Raw genomic sequence first — 24813 nt, 5'->3', positions numbered from 1 at the left:
TACTAAGCATTCACAATGATAGCAATTTAAAAATCACTTTATGTAATGGTTTTAACAACGAAAATGAAAACCATCCTAAAAAAGGAACCTGAACCACAATGAATTGTAATGACCACCCTCATCATTCTGGAGAACAGATGATTCAAGCCACCTCCCTTAGTTCGGAGGTAGAGACCAGAGGTGTGGAATGTTGCATACACTATCTGATGCAGTCACACTCTCAAGTGGTTTTGCTTTTTTTGTTGTCACAATGGAAGGTTCAATGTGTATATATTGATATTTATGGGAAAGCAGTATAAAAAGGTATAAAACCAAAAGATATTAATAAAATTTTAAAATTATTTCCCAATACTCACAAAGTTAACATGCATTCAAATAATACTACATAATAATTTTAACTACAATTTAAGAAGGGTAAGATTGTTTTATCTTTGTCTCCCTAGAACCTAGCAGAGAGTGTTTCACATAGTAGGTGCTCAATAAATGACTGTTGAATTGAGCTGATTATCAACCTTCAAGACAAGGAATATTAAGGTTATCTCTGGAGAACTAGAGAAATCTTACTTACCCGGTGAAGACCATTTCTTCCATAACCAGGGAGGGAGGAGGTTTTAGATGAAGCATGTGGAGCTAAATAGGAGGAAAAAAACCAGAAGAAAAGTTTTAGAAAATTTAAAAGTTTTTCAGGTAAAAAAAAATCTAGAAAGTTCCAAATAACTATTTCTGAGCATGGAAATAAATGACATTTCGACCAATCAACAACCAAACAGAACTTTATTTGTTTCATACACAAAGAGTGCTAATAGTGAAATCTCTGAGCAGGAGGAAGAGAGGTACTCGCACCTCATTGGAAGAGCAGGACTCTTGGCTGAGCTCTTCTTCCTATCAGGATTCCTTTCAAGTTGCTTGGACATCTAGCGGTCACCAAGTTCTACTGGTCAATCATGATGTACTACTTGGGAAGCTCTAATCTAGAGCGTATTCATTCATTCATTCATTCATTCATTTATGAGAATAGTCATCACTTATTTGCCAAAAGTTAATGACAAATAGCTCAACATTTGGAGGAATACATATAAAAGATGACAGAATTAGAAAGAAATGTGCTTTTCTTCTTAGGGTAGAGACATAATTGAATCCCCGTAGACTATAATTGTCTGCTAAATATTCTGACTGCAAAGGTCAATTGTGAGATGCTTCCAGGCAGAGTTGTTAGCTGATGCCCTGCAAGAACAGAAAGTTAAGGGAAAGTGACATATAAAAGCACAAGTGCTTTATTATTTTTGCTATGAGAGGTGGGAGTAGATCAGAGGCTCTGAACATGAGCCTTAAAAAATTATTTTGATAACTATTTCAATAAGTGGTTTCTTTTGTAATCACGTTAATTTTATTTTATGCTGTGGAGTCCATAGGCTCTACCAGACTCAAAGGAGTCCATGATACAAAAGGGAAGAGAACCCCTGGGCTTTAAGGTCTCTTTCAGCAGGTACCTTTGAAGATGTTCTGCTTTATTGCCCAGGAACTCTGGTGTCTAATTCAAGAGTGGTGCTAACATGACTAACACGGAAACATGTTTTGCATGACTGCACATCAAATTGCTTTGCCTTCTCAATGGGGCGGGGGAGGAGGGAGGGAAAGAATTTGGGACTAAAATTTTTTTAAATCAAATATTAATTGTTTCTACATGTAATTGGGGAAAATACTAAATAAAATTAAATAAAAGAGTGGTGCTAATCAAGTTCTGGAGAGAATGTGGCTTTAAATACTTCTGAGAGATAAAGATACTAATCCTCACGGAATAATTTACTTATTGAACTAAAAGAGAACATGTCTGTCACACCATGATGGGCATACTGACTTTCAAACTGTATTAAAACTGTGTTGTACAACCCTTCAATGGGCCGATTTGTGATTTTGTTTGTTTGGTTATAGGTGCTTATGTCTTATCCTCTTAGTCTGTAAACTCCATGAAGGCAGGGGACAAGACTCTTTAGCTCTCCTATGTTACTAAATATGTGATGTTCTGCATGCAGCAGGAACTTACTAAAAGTTTGCTGAATGAATGAATAATGGAAAGGCTGAGTGGTATGGTGTATAGAGGGCTGGATTTGGAATCAGGAAGACCTGGGATCAAACCCTGCCACTGCATGACCATTGGCAAGTCATTTAATCTCCCTGATCCTCTGGTAACTAACTAATAACTTATTTTTATTGGTGAAGGGAGTTAGCATGCTGGTGAAATCACAGATTCTTACCATACTGACATAATGGAAAATGTTTATTGTATCATTCTCTTCTTTATGGGCTCTGTTGGCAACACATAGCGTTTTCAATGTGGTGATTGCCACCATCCTTTCCACCTACCAGGAAGGTGGCTGCTTTACCAAAAATACAGGGAGTTATGCCTCTGTAGTTGTATGATAGTAGAGTTTTCAAAAGTGCATTTTTTAAACCACTGAGATAGTCCATCAGTATATATATTCTGAATAAGACTACAACTGGAAAATGGACTGGGGCCCAGAATTGGACTGGAGGAGGATAACATACTGGATGGCATTTGGAAAAATGTGAAGCCCTTTCAATAATACCCACTATAAGATTCCATCTTCTATTTTAAACCTCAGCATGACACTGATGTGTTGATGTTTATAAAGGCTGTGATCCACAGAACACCAAAAAATCTTAGAATAATCACAATTACATGGGCCATAAAGGGTAACAGACACTCCCACTGTGAGTGTAAATAGACTGTAGCATGTTCCCAATTATGATGTGTGAGAAGAGTCAGAGTCAAGTAGAAAAAGAAGGTAGGCTCGTCATGTAGCAAAAGCAAGAGATGGAAAGCCTGTCAGTCAGTCAATAAGTGTCTGCTATATGCTAGGCACTGTGCTAAGTGCTGGGGATACCAAGAAAGGCAAAAGACAGTCCCTGCCCTCGAAGTATTCACAGTCTAATAGGGGAGACAATATATAGGTAACTATATACAAACAAGCTACATATGAGATAAATAGGAAATAATTAAGAGAGGGAAGACACCAGAATACAGAGAGATTGGGGCAGAGAGCACTAAGGCTGTCCTGGTATACATAAAACTTTGAAAGAATGAGACAGTCTCTAGTACGTTGGGCAGATAGTCTGGAGGCTTTGTGGAAAGAAACGGACAAAAAGTACATGGAACAACATATCAAGGATTTATGATTTGTATGATCACGGTGAGTACTTATAATAAAGAGAGAACAGATCCACAGATGCACTTAGTTAGGCAAGGTAAAAAACACTGACTAAACCAGTGATCAGAAGATCTGGGTTCAAATCCATGAGTTGACATTTATTAGCATTGTGAACTGAGACAGATCACCTAACCGTTCTGAATCCGTACCCCTAAAATGAATAGGTAGGAATGTCCCAGGGAACTCTGTTTGGCCTTGGGAGGTTTAACATATCTACGAATGACTTGGATAAAGGAATAGATAACATGCTTATCAGATTTGCAGATGGCCCAAAGCTAGAAGGCAATTGATAAGCTCAGTAGATGGCACAGTTGGAACCCAAAAGGATATCAACAGTTTCAAACTATGAACTTAATCTAAAAAGATTAAATATAACAAGGATAAAAGTGTTCTAAGGTCAAAGAAATGACACGAGGAAAGCCATGGAAAAGAAAAATGCAGGACTGGTTCAAGGGACCAAAAATAACCTGGTTTGACTGGATTTTTAGAGGGGATGGAGGGCAGGCTGGAAAGGCAGGTTGGGTTCATCCACACTGACCTTCTGTTCTGAATTGCTTCTTTCTTGCTTAACTAGTCTGTTCTACTCATAAACTTTTCTGTTTGTTTTTCTAAATTAGTACCAAAATGTGCCTTGTATTTTAAAGTCTGGTAAAACTATGTACCCCCTTCATTTGTTCTTTTCTCTTTATTTCCCTTGAGATTCACTACCATTTGTTTGCCCAAATGAATTATTGTTTTGCCTAGTTCCACCACCATCATCATCATCATCATCATCATCATCATCATCATCATCATAAATTGCTAGCAGTCATACAGTAATTCAAAGGTTGCCAAGTGCTTTAGCTATGTTATCTCATTTGATCCTCACAAGGGTGAGACATAGGTGCCACTATTATCCTCATTTTACAGACGAGGAAAATGAGTCTGAAAGAGGTTAAGTTACTTGTCTGGAGTCACACAGTAAGTATCCGAGGTGGAATTTGAACTCAGATTTTCCTGATTCCAAGTCCAACAGTATCCACAGCAGTCAGTCAACAAATATTTCTTAAGGGCCTACCATATGCCAAGCACTGTGCTAAGCACTAGGGATACAGAAAAAGACAAAAGACAGTCCCTGCTCTGAAGGAACTCACAGTCAAATGATAGAGACAGCATATAAACAACAATGTGTAGATAAGCTATATACAGAACAAATTGGAGATACTCCATAGAGGAAAGGCAATGGAAGGGAAATCAGAAAAGACTTCCTATAGAATGTGGGATATTAGCTGGGGCTTGAAGGAAACCAGGAAGAAGAGATGAGGAGAGAGAGCATTCCAGTCAGGGGGATTAGCAAGAGACAATGCCTGGAGTCAGGAGACACAGCGTCTTGTTTGAGGAGCAGTAGGGAAGCTAGTGTCCCTGGATTGCAAGTTGTGTTGGGAGGTGTAAAGTGTAAGAAGACTGGAAAGGTGAGGGATAAGGTAGATTATGAAGGGCTTTGAATGCCAAGCAGAGAATTTTATATACGATCCCGGAGGAAAAAGAGGGTGACATGGTCAGACGCGCTTTAGGAAGATCACTTTGACAGCTAAGTAGAGGATGAAAAGGAGTAGGGAGAGACTTGTGGCAAGGAGACTAGCCAGTAGGCTACTGTAATAGTCCAGGTGTGAGCTGTAGTGACCTGCGCATGGGCAGTGGTAATGTCAGCAGAGAAAACGGGGCATATGTGAGAGATGTTATGAAGGTAAAATTAACAGGCCTTGGTAACATATTGGATATAGGGAGTGAGAACGAGGAGTTGAAGATAATGCATGAAATATCCTCTTGGTACTTTGGCATAGCAAAAGACATTTTATGCATTTTACAGTTATTCTGAACGGAATTTCTCTATTTATTTATTGTTTCTTTTTTGTTTTTGTCAGTAGTCAGTCAATAAACACTTATTAAGCACCTATGTGGCAATGCACTAAGGGCTGGAGAGGCAAAAATTTCCTACCCTCAAGGAGCTCACAATCTAATGGGGGAGACAACAAGGAAACAAATATGTACAAATAAGCTATATATGGAAAAACACATCAATAATTTATCATATATTTTATTGATTTATATTGTATACTAAAGCTAAGGATTGTTTCAGTTTTTTTCTGAATTTTGGGGGTTTTCTAAGTTTAGCATCACATTACCAACAAATAAGAACAATTTTGTCTTCTCTTTGAATATTCCTTTAATGTATTTCTATAACTGTTGAATAATGGTAGGTAAAGGGGGCATCCTTGTTTCAGCCCTATTGATACTGGCTAAGTTTTTAGGAATTCCGCATTCCAAATAACACTAGATCTTGTATATATAAATATATATCTCACATGCCTTTCTTTACATTAGCAGTGGTAGTTGAAGCCATGGAACTGGACGAGATTGCCAAGGCAGAGAATATAAGAATGTAGAGAGACAAGAAGACCTAGGACAATCTCTTCAGAAATATCTACTATGAGAAAGAAGGAAGAGCCAGCAGTTGCAGAAAGGATAAAGTTATAAAGGTAGGGGGAAAAACCAGTGTGATTCCTCAAAAGACAAGGGAGTAGAAAGTATCTTGTTGGAAGCCATAGCTAACAATGATAAATGCTGTCGTAAAAAGATGAGAAAATTATTAAGCTTTTAATAGCTTAAAATGCATGAAGACTTTTGGCACATTTTGTGTAGTGTGTGTGTGTGTGTGTGTGTGTGTGTGTGTGTAAATTCACATAATGTGAACTTACATAAAGAATTCTCAAAGAAATCCACATTCCAAAATAAAAAAAAATACCTATTCAAATAGTAGAGAATTCAAATAGTTAGGAAAGTGAGCAAATCCAGGATACCATTACCAACTTTCAGTTTCTTCTGGCTTTCAGAGTAAGATAGTGAATGTAAGATGAAAGTATGTGAGTAATCATGGCTGGATTTTTGGGAAAGCAGTTAGATAACATGAATGGAGGAGGAGAGAGAAGGTAGAAAAAGAGAGCAACATTTTTTCTTCATGAAATGTCCCCTACACCTGCTTGAGGTGGCTCCTAATTTCTGAGGACTTCTTGATTCTAGTTTGTTCCCATTAAAGATCCAAACTCTCTGCCATTCTGGTGATTTTCTTGAATATAATTTGGATTATGTCTGCCTTAGTGTGACCTGTCCATTGAACAGTTCAGTAGGGCTCACCTAGGAATCACTGCTGAGCTACTCAGAATCAGCTTAGCCTTGAAAAGCAACGAGGACAAGAACACTGAATGTGAGAATTGGTTGGGAGTACAAACAAAGAAATAGATGAAAGAACAGAACAGCCGGTGAAAAGAAAAGTCATTGCAGGACCTCAGATGAATGGACCTCACCAGGGAGAGAGAAATCATGTAGTCTACACCTTTCTTTCCCAGAGAAGCTACTGGCTTATCAAATGGTAAAGTCATGTTGTATTAGATGAAAGATAAGATACATTCATGTGGACCCAAAACCCAACTTATGGAAGTGCTACTCACATGAATTAAGGGGCGAATCATAGCGACTGGCAGAAAGGGAAGTCCTTTCCCGGGTCTCCTTTTCCATTTCTTCCTTCAGTATCAATTGCCCCAGACCTGAGTTGAGCTATTTGTATGGAATGGAAAAATAAATGTGAATGAAGCCTGAAGGTATTTTCTACTGAACTGTAGTTAATTCTCAGGACATTTCTGAAAGAATTTAATGAAAGCAATAAGGCAGCCTCCCAGATGACAAACCTTCAATAGCTGCTCTTCTTGAAGTTGTCGGCGTCTCTGAAGCTCCTCCTCATCTTCCTCACGGCCACTTGATCTGCGCCTCATATCCGTTCCTATTTCCATAGTAAAGAGAACTTCTTAACAGAAGCCCTGCCACAAGAAAAATCCTATAGGACTAGTCTGCTTATCTTCAGTAAGTTAGTAATAGTGACAAAGCTGGCAGTGTTCTTTAAATAACATTTTTGAACCAGCCAGGGAAAGATCCACCCCCTCTAAGCTGATCTGGGCACTTTCAGTGTACACACACAATTGAACTAAGTCACTAGGTTTCAAATAATTCATTTATTTACAGTCAGTACTGCAGACAAGTGCCTAACCAATTTTTATTGGGCTTTTGATCAATTTGCTATGTGAGTGCAAGCCATTATACCAGAAGGGGAGAGATTTGTCTCCTACTAAGTGATATAAATGATTAGAATTTGCTTTGTTCTTGTTGTCAGAATGTTCTAAGTAGCCACACTTTAAGTCAACTACAGGAAGTTTCTGTTTAGGAATACATATTGTCAATCATCGTAAACTAATATTTGATCTATGTATCAGGGATTCAAGCACTGCTTAGGGAATGAAAGCATCCTTTAGAGGAAAAAAAATTTAGTGGTCTGAAATACTTCTCTCTTCCTGAATATATTCACTCACAATATAGTCATTACATAAAACTTATTCTTATTACATTGTCTAAATTTTAATTTTTGTAAAATCTTGGCTTACAAAGGTAACACATGGCATTTTCCACTATTAACACTTTCTTTTTTGTGGCCTTTTGAAAAATGGTCATAAAGGAGTTTCCCTACAACTGAAAAATAAAATTCTAGTCTGAGTGAGGGCTGCAACATCCACTTCCATAAAGTGTGGCATGTCATGTCCAGTTTTCCAGCTAGTGTCCTGGGAGTGAATTTCTCTGAATGGTGGGAAGATTGGGTTAAGTTTTTCTGAATTCTTCGGATGAGTCTGTGCAAAGAAACAGGAGAGGCTAGTAATCTAATCAAAATTAACTTTGTCTAATTAATAGTCTTAGTTCTTTATACTCTGGTTAATGAATTAAAAGCTTTTTAAAAAGCTTTACTTTCTGTTCATGTCTTCTGCCCTCCAATTTTTTTTTAATTTCTTTCTTGAGACATTTAGCTAGTTGAGAATAAGCATGATGAACTTCCAGGGTATTTCCTGAATACTTATGATTTGTTGGAAGAAGTTAAAGACTGTCCTTGACTGTCCATTAATCACGACTAGCACTGAGGTGGGGTTTGCTAATATACACTAAAGAGACAAAAATCTAAAGATAGAATGAGATAATCTCAACTCAATTTTATAGGACATTTTTGGACAATAAAAAGGGGTGTCTATTTTTTTTACTAGCTGCCTCATGGTAGGCTATGCCACTGGATTCTTGAAGGCCAGGTCAGCAGATCACAAAACTCTGGAAGTCCGAGAAGTTGGATGGGTGTTGAGCAGGAAGGCTGCAATGTGGGTAGGTCTACTGTCTATGGATTAGCCTAACCTCAAACAGCATCATTGCCAGAATGTTGGCCTCTGGGTGATGAAGTTTTTTGTCTACTATATCTTATGAAGACTTTCAGATAAGTTGGGAAGGCAGGTTTTGCCCTGTATAGGGAGTACCCCTACTGATAAAATCATGGATCTATGGAAGCAATGAAGAATTGGCCAAGTCGATTTCCCTTGGATTCCAGAAACAGTGCATTCTCCACTGCATCATGTTGTCTCCTTAATCATTCCCACACGTTTAAATAACAATCGTTGCACAATCCTTTAAAAAGACTTCTCATAAAAGTAAAAAGAATATGATGATGAAAATTAGATACCTTCATTATAGACAACTGAAAGCTTTGGATGATGATGGTAATGATGATGATAATAATAACACATTTAAGCGATGCTTTAAGCTTTGCAAAGTTTTACATATGGTATTTTATTTGAACCTCACCATAACCCTATGAGGCAGATGCTACTATTATCTATATTTAACAGATGAGAAAACTGAGGCTTAGAGGGATTTGCCCAGGGTCATAAAGCTAGCATCTGAGGAAGGATTTTAACCCAGATCTTCTTTTCTCCAAATCCAGCACTCTGTGCAATGGATGACTGCAGAAATTTTGAAAGAGAAGTTTAAGTTACACATTATCATAGCTGACATCCCAATTCTGAATACCAGGCCTTTCAGTTTGTTAGCACCTCATTAAGCCAACTGTGTAGACACAAAGGTACAGATACAAACATATTTTGACTAAATTCAAATACAATGAATGGAATAGCTAAAGGGCAACCTGATGGATGAAAAAGTATGGAATTGGTGACGATGCAGGTGAAAGCATGCAACCAACATTACTTGTATTGGGATGCTTCCTGAACATCAATGAACTGTGCCATGGTCTTTCACGGTACTACAGAAAAGGGTCTATTCCAAAAACTGAACAATGTTTGGGTGCTAAGATGAAAAAAACAAAACAAAACACTGGGAGACAATTTATATAGGAAGAAGTTGCTTATGAAAGCGCTCAGTCAATCTTTCTAAGCAAGAGTTACATGCAGTAACAACGCATATTGTTATCTGGTGCTATGTCATAGATGAGATAGTATTATAATAAAATCTTTCTAGTAGTTCCAATAAGAAACTGCTCAGATAGGATCCAATGTGGATAAACTTCTTACCAAATTCTGAGCTGTAGTAGACTAAATTATAACAGGTTCTAGTACATCTAGATAGGGAAATTTCAAATACTTTACAATCTAAATTAATGCCACATTGGTCTCTATTTCTGTCCTTTATTTTCTTTTTTGGCATTTTCCTCACAAAGTTTTCCAACATGCTAAATTTTCTCATACATTACTATGAATTACTAGCATCCTTAGAACCTTGCCCATTTGACTTAGTTGCTTCATTTGCATACCTACGGCAGCAAGTGAGGGGGGACCTGGCCAGTGGTCCGTCTCAATCTTTGGTATCTCGTTGGGGTCTGGAGCATGGGCTGCTGGGAACTTGGAGGACCTGATGATATCCTCTGAAGACTTGCTCTGTGCTGCCAAGGCAGCTGGATCTAGAGGGTAACCAGGGGGAACTTAGCTATTGATTTAAAACACTTGTGGTATAATCGCACAGCAATGGAGTCCCTGGTCCCCTGGTCAAAATTTTAACTCTACATGAGTCCAATTACCATTAGCATCAGCTGCATTTTCATTGCCACTTAGAGGTCACCAGAGTCAACTAGATTAATCTTTCTTATTTCTAGTGTCAAGTTCAGGGGCTCAGTCTCACCCTATATTTAATTAGAACAGTTTCATGTTAGAGGGATTAGTGATAAAAGGGGATAAGAGAGACACATCAAGCAGACTTTTTGACTCATTGAGAATTAAGGAAATCATCAGCATGCTTGTTTGCTTTGGACCCTTGGATAAGAAACTAAAATGGATTAGTGCTGTTACATCAATTTCAAATTATTATATTCATGGAACCTGCTTTCTTAAGCCCCACTGGGTGGGGGAGGGGGAACAAAGAGAAATGAAGGAATCAATTGTCAGTTTGCAGGAAATTGTATTTAGCAATGTAATATGTGTCTGCCATATCTCTTAACCATTTTCATTCCAAGTTTGGCATATACAAATGAGTCGTTCAATTTTAAATGAATGGAGGCCAAACTGGATGTAATTATTTTATTCATATATTTTTCTCTCTATTATACTTAGCTGTAAGTAAGAGTTAGGTCTAAATCTAACTCCAGGCATATGTTACAAATCAGAGATTAAAAGGACACAAATTATAAAGCTAAGTAATTCAGCATGCTGAACCTCAACTCTGTCTTTTCTAAGGTGTTTATAGGTAAATTGGACCTAATCTAATACTAATTTGTTTTAAAAATATGCTTTTCAAATAACAGAATTTTAGAATGAGAAACGGACCTGGAAGATCATCTAGTCCAACTCTCATTTTACACAAGAGCAAACAGATTGAGAGGCTAGGTGACTCAAAAATCACAGAGAGCCAATGACAATGACAGAGCCAAGCCAAGTCTAGGAGACAACTCTCTGGATTTCTAGGTCGATATCATTTCTGATAAATGATGTTGTTCTTGAATAATCTATATCAAGTTAGAGATAAAGTCTTCAGATTTAAAGTCATTTTAATAGAAAGATACCACATTGTTTCTTTGTTGTAAATAATGCAATGTTATTTAAACTTCTTAATTTAAATTGTGTGATTTGTGTTTTAAATTAAATGCAAGGAAAGATATTACTATATACAAAAGTATATAAATTGATATCCCAAATTCTGGGAAAATTGTTTTTTAGGGAAACAAAAACATGACTTTGAACAGTACTTACGGATTAGATTTGGTGAAATCAGTGGTTAAACATTCACAAGTTAATGAGAGGGTGGGAAGACACATTAAAACCATAAAAAACAAACAAAAATAATGTTAAGAAACTTAAAATGCAAGCATATCAAGTAAAACTTAAAAAAAAGAACAAACTGAAAGAACCTCAAGCCATTTTAATTTTTTTTGTTTTTTCCCCCTCAAATTTTGATGTATGGTTTTTTTTTCTTGAACATTTTAAACCATATTTTTCATTTTGAGTTGTGATACTTATTTGGCAATTCATTCCAAAGGCAATTCTCAAGTTTCCAAGCACAATTTGAATTTTTGTTTCTCCCAAACACTCCCAATAAATCAAGCACACCCTTGAAGGTAGCCTTTGTTTTCTATCTGTCCATTAAGACATAAGGATGACACAGTCCTTTAAGAGATCTAATGGTTATGGAAGAAACTGCAATTTACACAGAATGATGACATTCCTTCATCTCAAAAATACTAATTTCTTGGCAAATGGAAGAGAACAACTTTAACAAAATTTTATGTTTATTATTCATCAAGTAGTGGTCAGTTTTTTTCTCTAGTCTGTAACCAGAGAATTCCACAACCTTAAAGCTAGAAGGGACCTAAGAGTTAAAGATTAGACTAGGCTAGTCATCTAGTCCAACTAACTCCAACTAGATGAGGAAATTGAGATCTAGAGAGATGAAGATGCTTAAGATCATACCACTGGTAAGTGGCCAATTTGGGATCAGAACGCTACCCAACTTTGAGTCCAGCACTTTCTACTAAACCACATTAACTCCAATGCTCACTGGACGCCTAAAGAGAGATGCTAAATGAAGTGGGTAACTGAGCAACTAAGTTGACTTTAATTTGCCCAAAGAGACTTTGTCTCATTTGCTTTCATTGGTTTTGTTGACCTAACTAGATTCAAGCTCTTCAAAGTTATTGGGGTAATATATGCTTTCTAGGCAATTAGTCTAGTTAGGAAGTCTGCATGCAATATAGGTCATATAGTAAATCTCTTATTTTTATGACAAAGAGGAAAAAAATTGGTTTTTTGGCTGCTGGATCCAGTTTAACAAAACTTTGTGATCTAGGTTCTTTTGGGTGCTTCTATAATTCAATCTTACTGTAATGAATTCACTTCCTCTAGACAATGAACTTTTTGTGGCACATACATAAAATTTGTACCTTTAGGGATCACAATTAAATACAGCATCTTTGAATTACTCTATTACCCCGTCCACTGGATGATGTAATTTTGTTAAAAGAAGCCCTGGGTAAGCACTGCAGTGAACAGCAAAGATGGGAATTTGAGTTGACTTTCCTATTTTAGGGTTATGAGGAGGAAAGCAGGTTTACCATGTTGTTTGTAGATGGGTGGTTTTCGGTATATGTTGATCCCTTGATCTGTGGAATGAAAAAGCAAAGATGTGTGAGTACGGAGACTAGTTCAGTTATAGGATAAGAAAAAATAAACCAAATGTTAAGTCAGGGTGAAGAGTCTTGAACAAAAAAAGACCAGAAAGTTTTCTTTTGTATTACAAAGAGTTAGTTTATTTGAAGGAAAAACACAAAAATGAGTGAATTATCAGACATGTGACATGAAATTCTTTGTAATACATCTTACAATAAATATGCTGATGTAACCAAGATGTGAGCCACTATATATATATACACATATATATATACACATATACATATACATGTATATATGTGTGTATATATTAAGAATGTGATAAAAACTTGAGAAAAATGAAAACAAAGGAGATGTTTTGATGGCGTGAAAGACAGAACTATTTTGGAGGTTAAAAAAAAAAAACCTCCTCAAATTGCTGCCGTCTGGAAATTGAGCTTCCGGTAGATACCGGGGTCCAATTTATCTTTTAATTAATGAGCTGAACTGAGTGTGAAGCAATGCAATGAAATCAGAAATCACAGAAAATGCTTTCTATTCTAAAAACAGTCAGATGTTTTCATGGGATGCTCAATCTAATCCTGATTTGTGTGGTACAGTAACTGCCTACTTATTGCTAATTAAGACCCTTCTGCTAGCAATATATCTGGCAAAATCTCAAAGTACTCATTTTTTCCCCTCAAGTCTCAAGGAATTAAATCTTCATGGAGCATTAAGAGACTAAAAGTTACAAATATAAATTTATTCTCAAAATTAACTGAAATTCATAACCACAGAAGATAGTTCTAAATTAGAAACATTTTGTCTAGATCTGTAATTTCATTGGTGTAAAGTATCCTCAACAAGAAAGACCTTCTAACAATATAGACTGGAAACTATTTAATAATTTATAATCTTAGAGAATTGCACTGGGGCACTGAGAGGTTAAATTACTTGGTCCAAGGTCATACAGTCAATGTGATTCACTTGGGCTTTGAACTCAGGTCAACCTGACTCTGAGAGCAGCTCTCTATTCATTATGTTACTGATGCCTCAATCTAAAACTATAGGACAAACCAAACCTTAGAGATATTTTGAGGCATCATAGGATTTAGAGTGAGAATAGACTTTAGAGATCTAGTTTGATGCCTTCATTTTAAACATGAGAAAACAGGACCAGAGGAGGAAAATGACTTGCTAAAAGTCACATAGGTTGTAAATGGCAGAGGTAGGGTTCAAATCCAGGTCCTCTGGTCCTAAATTCACCTTGAGTTTCACTGCAATTTCTTGACTTAAATAGAAAATAAATCATTAGTTTGTCAATTGTTAACTAAGATTATAGTAATGGGTAATTTATTAAAATAATTTTCAGTAGACAGGAGAGGTCAAAAATGTGATAAGATGGAGAATTTTATCTTTATTACCAATTAAAGCATACCATAGCTTGAACTCTGTGATAACTATGGTTGGCAAACTCTGCTTGATTCTGTATCCCTTATAGGGCTGAGTCAATTCTAACATTAAGATAATGAATTTTATTTTCTTACAAAACATTGACTTTTCTTTTCCTATCTCTTGTTGGAGAACAACCATTTGTGTAGATGCAGAGAGTACTTACAAATACCCAAGCAAAGCCTCCAGCCCTAAGCCTGAAAGGCAAGGCCTCTTGGTGGGTTACTATGCAGTCATATTGCCATAAACAATTAATTTCATGTCATGAAAAGAACACTTAGTTTATCTGGTGTCACATCTCTAGGACAGGAAATTAAAAGTCTGTGGGAATACTCTTACCACTGAGACAAAGAGGGAATTGCTTTGGGATATGAAAGTGAGATCCCCGAAGCCATATAAATTCAACATCGATGACAGTAAGAAAGCTTCACCTGCCACGTGTATACCAAACCATACCATGAACTAATATCTAGAAATAATATATAACATGAGATATTTTCCTTTTGAGTCACCACAGCTATAACTTCAGTATCACCCCCCCACCATAGACAATCATAAAAAAACAAAAGAAAAACCAAAAACAACCCTTTAATATCACCCTACATTTCATGTATAAAACTTTTAACGATCCTTTAGAACAGAACCTGCAGTTTAGGCATGTCAACTGTATGCATCCCAATAAAAGACCGTGAGGTAATGGAGACGAGACAAAGGTTTTACAAGGCTACATTCTACACTGTGACGGGACACCAAGACACATACAGTGTCAGCTCCTACCTGGAACATGGAAATGTTTAGGGGCCTGAGCGTAAGTTGGAGTTAGAGGGCGGCTGTCTGGCCGATAAGGGAGAGGGGAGTTCCGGCCGCTGGATGGCTCATTGCCTCCAATGAGAAGAATGGAGAAAACAAAATGAGAGAAGGGAGAGTGACAAAAGGGGAGGGGGAAAGCAAGCATAATAAAAGTTCAAAACAACAAACCGAAAGGAGAGAAACTGAAGAGAAAAAAAAAGGAAAGAAAACCAAATAAGTTATCAATTTTGCTAGCACAGGTGATTTCAAGTTTAGTATTCTGAGAGAGGGAAATTCATGTTCAAGGGAGAACTGAGTTAAAGGCAGCTGGCAACAAGATGCTTCATTCCGATGGCATGCGGTTGGATGCTGTAAGCGAGCAGCGTACTGGTTAGATGGTCAATATAAGAAAGAGAAATGGGAAGTTTCTTGCTTATGATTTAGAATCAAGATTAAAACAGTTAAGGTTCAAGCATATAAAGTACTGACTTTGCAAACTCAAATACAACCATTTCCAAGCATGTAGGCAGATGCTGGCAATCAGAGCATGTTTGTCTAAACTGAAGACTAGGTCTGGTAAAAAACTCATGTTGTTACCCAGTCCTTCCCCTTACCAATGCAATACAGTTTCTTACACTATGATTCTTTTGTTTTCTAACTTTGAAGTGGACAAGGTAGAGTTCAATCTTTTAATATCTATAACTTATTTGCTTCTATTCTCTTCTACCTTTTTTTCTTGAAAAGTTAGATTCCATTATGACCACCATTCATGAGAGACATAAAAACTTATTGACTTAATAACTTCTGACAGTGTAAGCTGAGGGGAATCTCTTTGGGGGCTGTCTAAAATGGGCTTGTGGTCGACTGGAGGGTTCTAACTCACTTCTTTCCTTTCCTTGGGGCTTTTATGTTGCTTCTGTTTCTACTGGCTGACATTTAAACAAGGAAACACCAGTAGGGGTGTAGGATTCTGTCAAGTTATATCACTAACATTTAAAAATCATTCATGTCCATATGCATACGTATTTGCAAAATATTAGAGCATTACAAGCAAATTCCTTAAATTATGCTGCCTGATTTTAGACTTTATTGCCAAAAAACTCTAGTTTACTAGAGAGAAAATTTAATTTTTATTCTGAGTATGCAATTTTAGACAATGAAAACACAGACTGATATAAAATAAGTAGCACATTATTACAAAGGTGAGTTTTGAATTTCCAAACGTAACTGTGGGGGGAGTCAACATGATAAATCTTAAGCTTCAGTATGCAACTGAAGCTGCATTTGGCATTAATATTTGCATAGTAGTGCACCAAGCTCCCAATATTTTATAAATGCTAATTTACTTTTTCATGCATTAGGCTATAATCAGCTAATAGTTAAGAAATGTTATAAAAACTGCTGGATAAATTGTTCCTGAATGAACCTCTTTCATAGTTTAACACTTTGCCTTATGAGAATTAGCTCAGGTTTGTTATCAGATAAACTGAGATAAAAATTAGCATGAACTTAATAAAATTAGAGAGAGATATAGGTTGGGAGAACATGGCTTACATATTCTTAAGGAAGAAATATCTTAAATGAAATGATTAATTCACATTCTGCTTAATCAATGGCATAGTCATTTTTGAGTTTAGTAAATATCCCCTAAATTCTTTTTAGTTCTTTTAATTAAAGCTATCTAGAGAGAAAATATCCACCAATGGAATCATTGTTTATTTTTATATCTTATACTCAATTGAGTAGTACTCAACATTTCTGAACCAATACTTTCCCAGTCAAAGAATGCTTTACCATGAACTGAAAATACCAAGCATTTTTCATAGGAAAACTAGACAATTGGAAACCAAAAATCCTTGGATAATTCTTCGAAAAGAAAGCCTAGAAATTTCATCTCAAAAAAGTTGTCTTGGTCAGTCAGTTACAGATTTTTATTTGGGACATGTCTCAGCAGTTTCTTGGTCTTTGCCACTGTAGAATTCAACTACATTTATCTCATTGTGAACCTAATGTTATAGGATCAGAGAATTTAGGGCTAGCAGGGAACCTGGAATTCATCTGGTCCAATGCCTACTTCACTTTATGGTCTTCTGGGAGAAGTATGCGATGTTACCAATTCAAGCCACAGCACCAAAATGAGATTTGGAAAGGGAGAATTCTATTTTTTTCCGGACTCAGTCTGTGATTTCATTGGGATAGAGAATTCACAGAGGAGAAACTCCTTCTACCAATATAGAACGACAACTGTTCTGCAAGTTAAAGTTGTAGAAAGTTGTGATTAGTCAGCTACTTGCCCAGGGTCACAAAACAAGCATGTATTAAAAGTGGGACTTGAATGTAGGTCTTCCTGACTCTAAGGTCAGCTCTCTATCTATCACACCAAGGATCCTTCTTATGAATTCCTTTTAAAGCACTTGGAACAGCGCCTGGAGTATAGTAAGTGTGTGATAAATGTTTATTGAGCTCTGGTCACTGTTGATCAGTGTCACAACTATATTTAAAAAAGAAAGAATATTCAAACATACAGCAAAACATGAAAGAAAAAAATCATTAAAAGCCTTCTCTTACATTTAGAATGCAAGGAATCATCATTTCTCTAGCATGCTTTAGGGATCTCAGAGAGATAAAATATTGGAATTCTTACAGAAAATCAACTAGAATCCAATAGAACACTCTACAGTAGAGACAATGTCTCCTCTATTAAGCAAGTTCATTACTGAGTAAACTAATTAGTCTTCCTTGGAAGTACTTCACAGACAGGAGGACCTCCCAGTCTCTAGAATGGTCTCTTGCTCAAAACACAAACATACCTCAACCTATCAAAGCAACATTTCATAAGTTTGCCAAAGCCTCCCACATGACCGTTTAATCTGCCAAGAAATCTGTAACTAGAAATCACATTCTTTTCCCTTCCTATCCCCTTTCTGGGAGATCATTGTTCTCCCTGCTCTCTGACTGTAACCTAAGGCAGAGTAGAAGGTGCCAGAAGGGCTAATATCACACAGGTGAAGAAGGCAACCATCCCAAACACATGAGAGGAGGGGAATGGAAAGTCTACCTTCTCTCCCAAATCATTCCTCCACATGTTTGCCTCTACTCTTTTAACAGAGATTTATTTAACAAAGCTTTTCATGGCACTATTTAGAGGCACATATTAATTCATATTGATAATAATTATTGACATCAGAAGCTTCTTGAAAGATAGCATTCTTACGGGGAATAGGGCAGAGAGAGAGAGAGAGCAGGGAGATACTGAAACTCTGGAGGGGGAACAGAAGCATGACGTGGGAAGTTGTCTTGAGCTGGCCCTGGTTACCAGTATGAATCAGACAATTAAGTATTGATCAAGTAAAGTATGCTTTAGATGAAAGATTTATTGATTCAGTGAATCACAGAGCTGGAATGAACCTTGGGGAGCAAAGGAAAATGAAGCCCAGAGAAAATAGACTTAAAGTGCTGCAAAAGGCAGGGTAGCATTGTGGAGAGAGCACTGGATTTGGAGTCAAGGAGATCAAGGTTAGAATATGGTCTTAGGCATTTACTAGCTATGTGACTCTGGGAAAATAGCCTAACTTCTCTGAACCTCAGTTTCTTCTTTTGTAAAAATGGAGATAACACCTATATCAAGGACTGTTATGATGACCCAAAGAGATAAAGCACTTAACCACTTTGGAAACTTTAAAAGTACTATATAAAGTGAGTGCAGGCCAGTATTATTATCTAGGTCTCTTTCTGAATTCTTAGCTGCATCAGAAAGTTGAGGCTGGCAGAAGTCTGAGTACTAACTAAATCGAAGAGGATAGAGAGGATGCAACGATGGTGTAACTGTACTAAGAAGCTGTAATTATAAAAGCTTACCTTCAACATAAAGAATATAAAAAGTAAATGAAATCTCCAACTAATCTCTATGAAGCCAACTGTCCCCTTTCTAAGATAAACACCCTTTCTCTTAAGAAATGTGATCACATTTATAACCCAATTCAACCAAAGGACAACTTAAGTACACCAAAGGGTTGGGTTTAATTAACTAGCAATATCTGACAGCTGCTATATCGCTAGTCCTGAGCAAAGATGTTTCAGTATCTAAATATTATAACATTATGAATTCAAATATAATAATGTTATTTGCTGTTATTCTACTATTAAAATAATTTGTTCCTTAAAGGAAAACATTCAGGAATGTATATGTGTATATATAAAGAAATACATTTATAATCTGGTCATCCTAAATTGTTATTGAGCCTAACTATTGAGGCCAAGAATTAGTCAACAAGGGTACACAGACATAATTTGTATCAGTTCTCTGTTTCTAACTCTTTACCACAAAACAATGGCTCCTTAAAATTTACGGAGTGGAGGGGACAGAAAAACCTTCTCATGCTTTCTCTTTTAATGATGGAGGTGATCACTGTCATTCATCTGGATCAACCCAAGGAAGGCTTCTTAGGCTTTTTAGGATATCTGACATTCAAACTATGGTTTGGGAAATAAACCTGATTCATCTTTCAGTAAGTATGTCTCTCTCTGTTGATAATGATTTTCAAAATGTTTTATCCCCTATTTCTTTCCTCTATTTGGTACTACCACTGCAGTTGTCTCGTTTTGTGGCAGAAAAATAGCCTATTTTGTCTGTATTTCCATAGTAAGGGACAGCTGGTGAGAGAAGCTTGAGGCAGTGCTCAGATTTTGCACTCTAAATCTTCATCCTATGAATTTCCTAGTTGCAGTTATCAAATGTGGTGCCCCTGCTAATATGCTCATAAGCCTCATAAAGCATTGGGAGCTTCTCAAATTTCTTCAGGGAGTTCCAAGATTGCCCGGTGCTTGACTAAATCTCTAAAAAAGGAACAACCAACACCCTCCAGTATCACATTTGTGAAAGAACAAGGAAAATTATTCCAAGACGGGCTGAAGAAACTTAATATGTGGCCCTGTTGGACCTAACTTTACTTGATTCATTCCACAATCTTCTTACATGCTTCAAGGTTATGGAAAATAGAGGTTGCTGCAATATTGTCAAGGGGAAGGAGGAGAAACCCATCAAACTGTGCACAACCATCAAAAACAAAGTGAAAACGGGTTCCCTTCCAAACCTTTGGGGCATGCATGACAACTGAATGGCTTCCGTGGCACGTACCAATGTAGAATGAAGCTGAAAAGGAGGTCAGGAGAGAAGAAATCAAATATACCCAGGAATAAAATGAAATTTCGGGAGAAAATTGGGAGGGGGCAGGTGAGTGAGAACGGACAGTGAATCTCATGTTGAGCTCCTCAGTTTTATTATTCATGCAATCAACTTGAGCTTAGTGTACTTTGGGTTGGGATGCCAGACATGCATCAGAGATGATAGAAATTGTGTGTCCAAAGGGATAATATTACTTTGGCTTGGTAGAAAAGCTAAGACTTCACTGCTTGACCTCAAACACTCCTAAAATACTAATCTCTTCCATTTTAAACTAAGACAATTCCCCAAATTCAATGACATAGTCTCCAGGATTTAAAACAAATATTTAAATGAAGGACTATAAGAAAACCCTAGAGATCATGGTCAATAGATCAAATCTATTGAATGTTTTTAAAATGGGCAAATATTCCCTTCATAGAATATTTTCCAAGTGTTAAAAGCTCTTCTTTATGAAGAGATGAACACTTTCCAGTAGAATCTGAGGCTCATAGAATATCAGAAGGCAAAGAAACATAAGAACTCATAAAATCCTGGGATCCATCAGGAGAAACAGTATTGAACCCTTTCAAATATCCAGTGGTGCCTGAGCAGTGGAGTTCAGGGCAAACTCTGCAATTCGAAAGTCACTTCCTCCATAGGGCATATTATTATTTGGTTTTCTTGTCAACAAGGACATTTCACTTTTAATATCAGTGGATATTACGTGGATGTTATATTTTTGACTTTAGAAAGTATACGTTAGCTATATATGTGCTAACTGGCACAAACAAGGCCCAAGAAAGAAGACATGAAGAAGGGGAATTTATTTAACTTTTTTAGTTGCAACTTATAGTTAATATATTAATGCTTAAGTTTGTATTCATATCTTATGGTTACCAACCACCCTTGCCCTAATGCCTTTGCTGAGTTTGTCCTCATTTGATTTTTTCTACCAAAGACTTGGAACCCAGATTCAAACAAAAATATGAAGGCAATCTATCACTGATGGATAAAACAGGAGACAGGAGAAAAAACCATACGGCATTTTAAGTCTTTTTAGAAGAGATCATAATTTTATTATCAAAAGGCTAAAAACAAATAAAAATGTTATCAAACATTTTGGGGGGGGAGGATGCTGACTATATCTCAGTATCAAAAAATTCAGTTTTTTATTGAAAAAGGAAGTAGAAAATGAACATATTAAAGGTATTTAATAAGCATCTTAGATTTCTTGTGTCAGCAAAAAACAAACACAACAAATATTGGTGGCTCTGCCATTTGTTTAATCTATACTCCCATGTTGTTGAGCAATGACAGATCTGAATAAATGAATGCTTTGTCTAAGATCAGAAATTGCATATGTCATAACAGTTTGATCAAAATTTTATAACTTTATTTAGGAATTCAAGCATGATATATACTATAAAAAGTTTTCATTAAAAAAAGTCTTCATATGAGATGAAAAAACCTATCCAAACAAAATGAGAAACTTTCATTTTAAAGAATCAGTAATATTTTTCTTCTGCATTACAAAATGATGTTGAATTAGAAAGTACTTCTATATTAAGGTCTCTGAGGATAATTAGACTATGTACCCATATCTTCCTTTATTCTGGGGTAGGCATGACTCTTTTCTCAAAAGATATGTCAGATGAGTTCAATCTCTACCAAGTATTAAGGAATTGGAAAAGCTCTGAGTATGAGCCCAGTGTGAGGTGAGTATGGGCTCAGTGTGAGATTATGTGTCTGTTGCCCAAAGACCAGCTCTTCCAAAAAGCCCATCAGTAGAGGGTTGGTCATCAGGTGATACATTTTTTTTTTTGGCTATTAGCAATTCATGAAAGTGTTGTACAAATGTGTGAGGGAAGGAATAATAAGCATCAGTGTTGTGAGTATCCACACTGATGAAATCCTGGATTGAATAAATATTGACAGCCAGGAAGACATCTGATATTCTCTAACTATATGATTCATTTTCCATAATAGATAACAACTGAGTTTGTCAGTTTAAAAAATGGTTTTATTCTTAAAAAAAAAACACTCAATGACAATAATACTGATTTTTAAAAAAATGACTTGGCAAGGATGGATGGATTCCAGACTGTTAGGCAAATTGGTTAGAAGTATTTTCTCACAGTGCCCATTGAAGAGGATCCTTGTGCCACCAGAAAGTATGACAGCAGTGCTGTTTTTGGAGCATAGAAAATGTTGAAATGACGAAGTTTGTTGACTAATTTCATGGTGACATGAGAGGTGCATTTATTTTTAAGAGATCTAGTAAATATAGTTAATATAAAGGAAAAGTGCTTGGGTAGATTCTAAGTGTATGCTAATTAAAACCCTTCCCTCCCCCACCTCCCAACCCTAACTAGGATTCCAATTTATAAGTCACTAACTTGAGTGCTTGGAATATGGTTGAAGTCTAATAGCATTTTTTAAGATCCATGGCAACAGACCATGCTTCCTCTCACTGATGCTTCCATCAGGTGGCTTGTTTCAGATGAAGCATATAGTAGAAACCAGTACCACTTCTGAACTCTGAAGTCTATTTCAAATCATGACCTCGCTTAAACCTTATCAGGATCATTGGCTTCCCCACAACGGAGAAGAAAATATGAACACTGATCAAGGCCTGCTATAGGAGATGAACAAACAATGACAAGAAAAGACTGGTTAAATATCACAAAAGGAAGTGTGGGGTAGGACCAAAAACAGGCCTACCTTGGGAACAGAAAACAAGATATATAACCTCTCACTCTCTGAGTGGAAGACAGGCCACGTCAAAGGAAAATAGCTTAAAGATATGGACTCAGAGAAGCTCTGACAATGTTTGAAAGAGAATTGACAACAAAAATATTTAAGGTGCTGCCATGGATCTTTTCATGTTGGCCAAGACTTAATACTGTTAACCAATTCATCACTTTTGAGGTACTTTCTACATGTTGGGAGCTTAAATGTTTTTGGAAATACACATCACCTATTAAAACTGTGTACCAACTTGGCCAGCATAGGAACTATATATTACATATTAAGTGGCTTTTGTAATATAGTCACCAAAATAATCTTTGTACCCTAAGCAGTAGATTGCCTATATGTTTCTAATATGTAATATATATGTATATGTATTTTCTTCATCTAGGGCCCTTAGAAATGACATATTCCTCCCAAAGGAAGATGTTATGCCAGTTCTAAACACACACACACGCACAAGTGTAGTGAGACATCGAGGCATGCGGAGAGGTTAAAAAAGCTCAAGGCTACCTTTTGGAGATAAACCTTATTAGCTTTCATAAGAGCGCTAATAAATCTCCACTATGCAGGGCTCTAGCTAGAAAGGCCTGACTCCTTACCTTTGATATGGGGAATGAAGTGGTGTCGGAATGGGGAGTTGGGGCGGGAGTCATTGTGGGTGGAGCTGAGACTGCTAGTGCGCAGGTATGACAACCGCTGCACACCAGGAGAGAGCAGCTCTGCAGCAGCGAAAGGAATCATGGGGCAGGGACAAAATGAAAACAAAAAGAAGAATAAAAATTAAGACAGAAGCAGGGAGAGAGGCACCAAAAGAAAAAAGCATTTTAATTAGAAGTCTGAAAAGGAGGAAGGAGAAAGGGTTAAGAATGTACCAGGTCAAGGGTTAGGCAACGTTTTAGAAAGTATTTTTTAAAAACAGGTTGGTATTGATTCACCTATCATGATAAATGTCTTCAGTTGGCAGGACTAGAGCAACAACACATCATGGGTCGGGATACAACCAGCTGTTGACATGCAAACATTGCAAATACCCAAATAAACGAATTAGCAACTGTTTTTGATAAGCACCTGACAAAACAAAGCCCACTGAAAGACATGTAAGAAGATGGCAATTCTAGGAAGTTTGAAAGGAAGCATTTCTCAATATTAGAATTTTTTTTTAAAAGCTGCAAACTTCTCTCCAATAGCTTAATGCCATTTTTGTATGGATTTAGAAGGGAAAAGATCCCTTTTAGGTTCACTGACAAGGCTGGGCAACAGAATAGATGGATCTGCCTCCAAACATCTCTGAGTATCAGTAGACCCTGAAAACTCAAAACAAAACAAAACAAAACACACACACACACCTAAGGGATTTAGGGCAGATCTATATAGCCAGAGAAAAGCAAAAGTGACTTAGGGAGGCATGAGCAGAAATCACTAGGTGATATCAACACCGTCCACTGTCACTACTGTATTGGAATCTAACTCCAGCTTCATTTTGGATTTGCAGAATAAATCCAAGAAAATGACCCAACCTGCACTGCAGCAGAAGTGCACGTAAGTGGAGAAATACACCTCTAAAAGGATAGGTGAGTCTAAAAAAGTCATAAGGTTGTTTTAAAGGAAAAATGATTACAACAGATGAACACTCTTGAATGATCAGTAAGGATAAATTTTTTTAAAGGTAATATAGAAGTTCCCTGTTCAATTCTCTCTCCCCTCACTGTCCCTCCCTTCCCTACCTCTTACTGGACCTTTTCTCTTACGACAAAAAGATAAATACCTGTACCAGAGAACTTTATTCTACCAACTGTTCCATACAGTCTTTGTCTGCCTTGATCCCAGAGACCAGCTATCTTGGTGGTTTATAATTCCCTCTGAGGGTACGGTAAAGGGATGGGGAAGGCAGCGGCAGAGAGTATTATTTATAACCTGGAAGTACCAGTTTTTAAGTGGA

General features: G+C 36.8%; 1 protein-coding gene across 27 annotated transcripts in view; it reads right to left on the bottom strand.

Annotated features, from left to right (window-relative positions):
• The window catches only part of ABLIM1 (actin binding LIM protein 1), a 399591-nt gene that overhangs the window by 11983 nt on the left and 362795 nt on the right, over positions 1–24813 (bottom strand). For 6 of the 27 annotated variants that reach the window (XM_036736806.1, XM_036736804.1, XM_036736808.1 and 3 more), the window contains 8 exons: positions 23474–23593; positions 20097–20111; positions 14948–15052; positions 12685–12732; positions 9898–10044; positions 6956–7047; positions 6719–6824; positions 569–630 (listed from right to left, as the gene is read on the bottom strand). In XM_036736806.1, the coding sequence (XP_036592701.1) occupies positions 569–630; positions 6719–6824; positions 6956–7047; positions 9898–10044; positions 12685–12732; positions 14948–15052; positions 20097–20111; positions 23474–23593 (695 nt within the window). The remainder of the gene's footprint in view (positions 1–568; positions 631–6718; positions 6825–6955; positions 7048–9897; positions 10045–12684; positions 12733–14947; positions 15053–20096; positions 20112–23473; positions 23594–24813) is intronic. The other 21 variants (XM_036736812.1, XM_036736815.1, XM_036736819.1 and 18 more) reach the window with 9 other exon arrangements.

This window comes from Trichosurus vulpecula, chromosome 8 (genome assembly GCF_011100635.1).
Source record: "Trichosurus vulpecula isolate mTriVul1 chromosome 8, mTriVul1.pri, whole genome shotgun sequence".
NCBI lineage: Eukaryota > Metazoa > Chordata > Mammalia > Diprotodontia > Phalangeridae > Trichosurus > Trichosurus vulpecula.
This window is presented reverse-complemented; position numbering and strand designations above follow the sequence as displayed.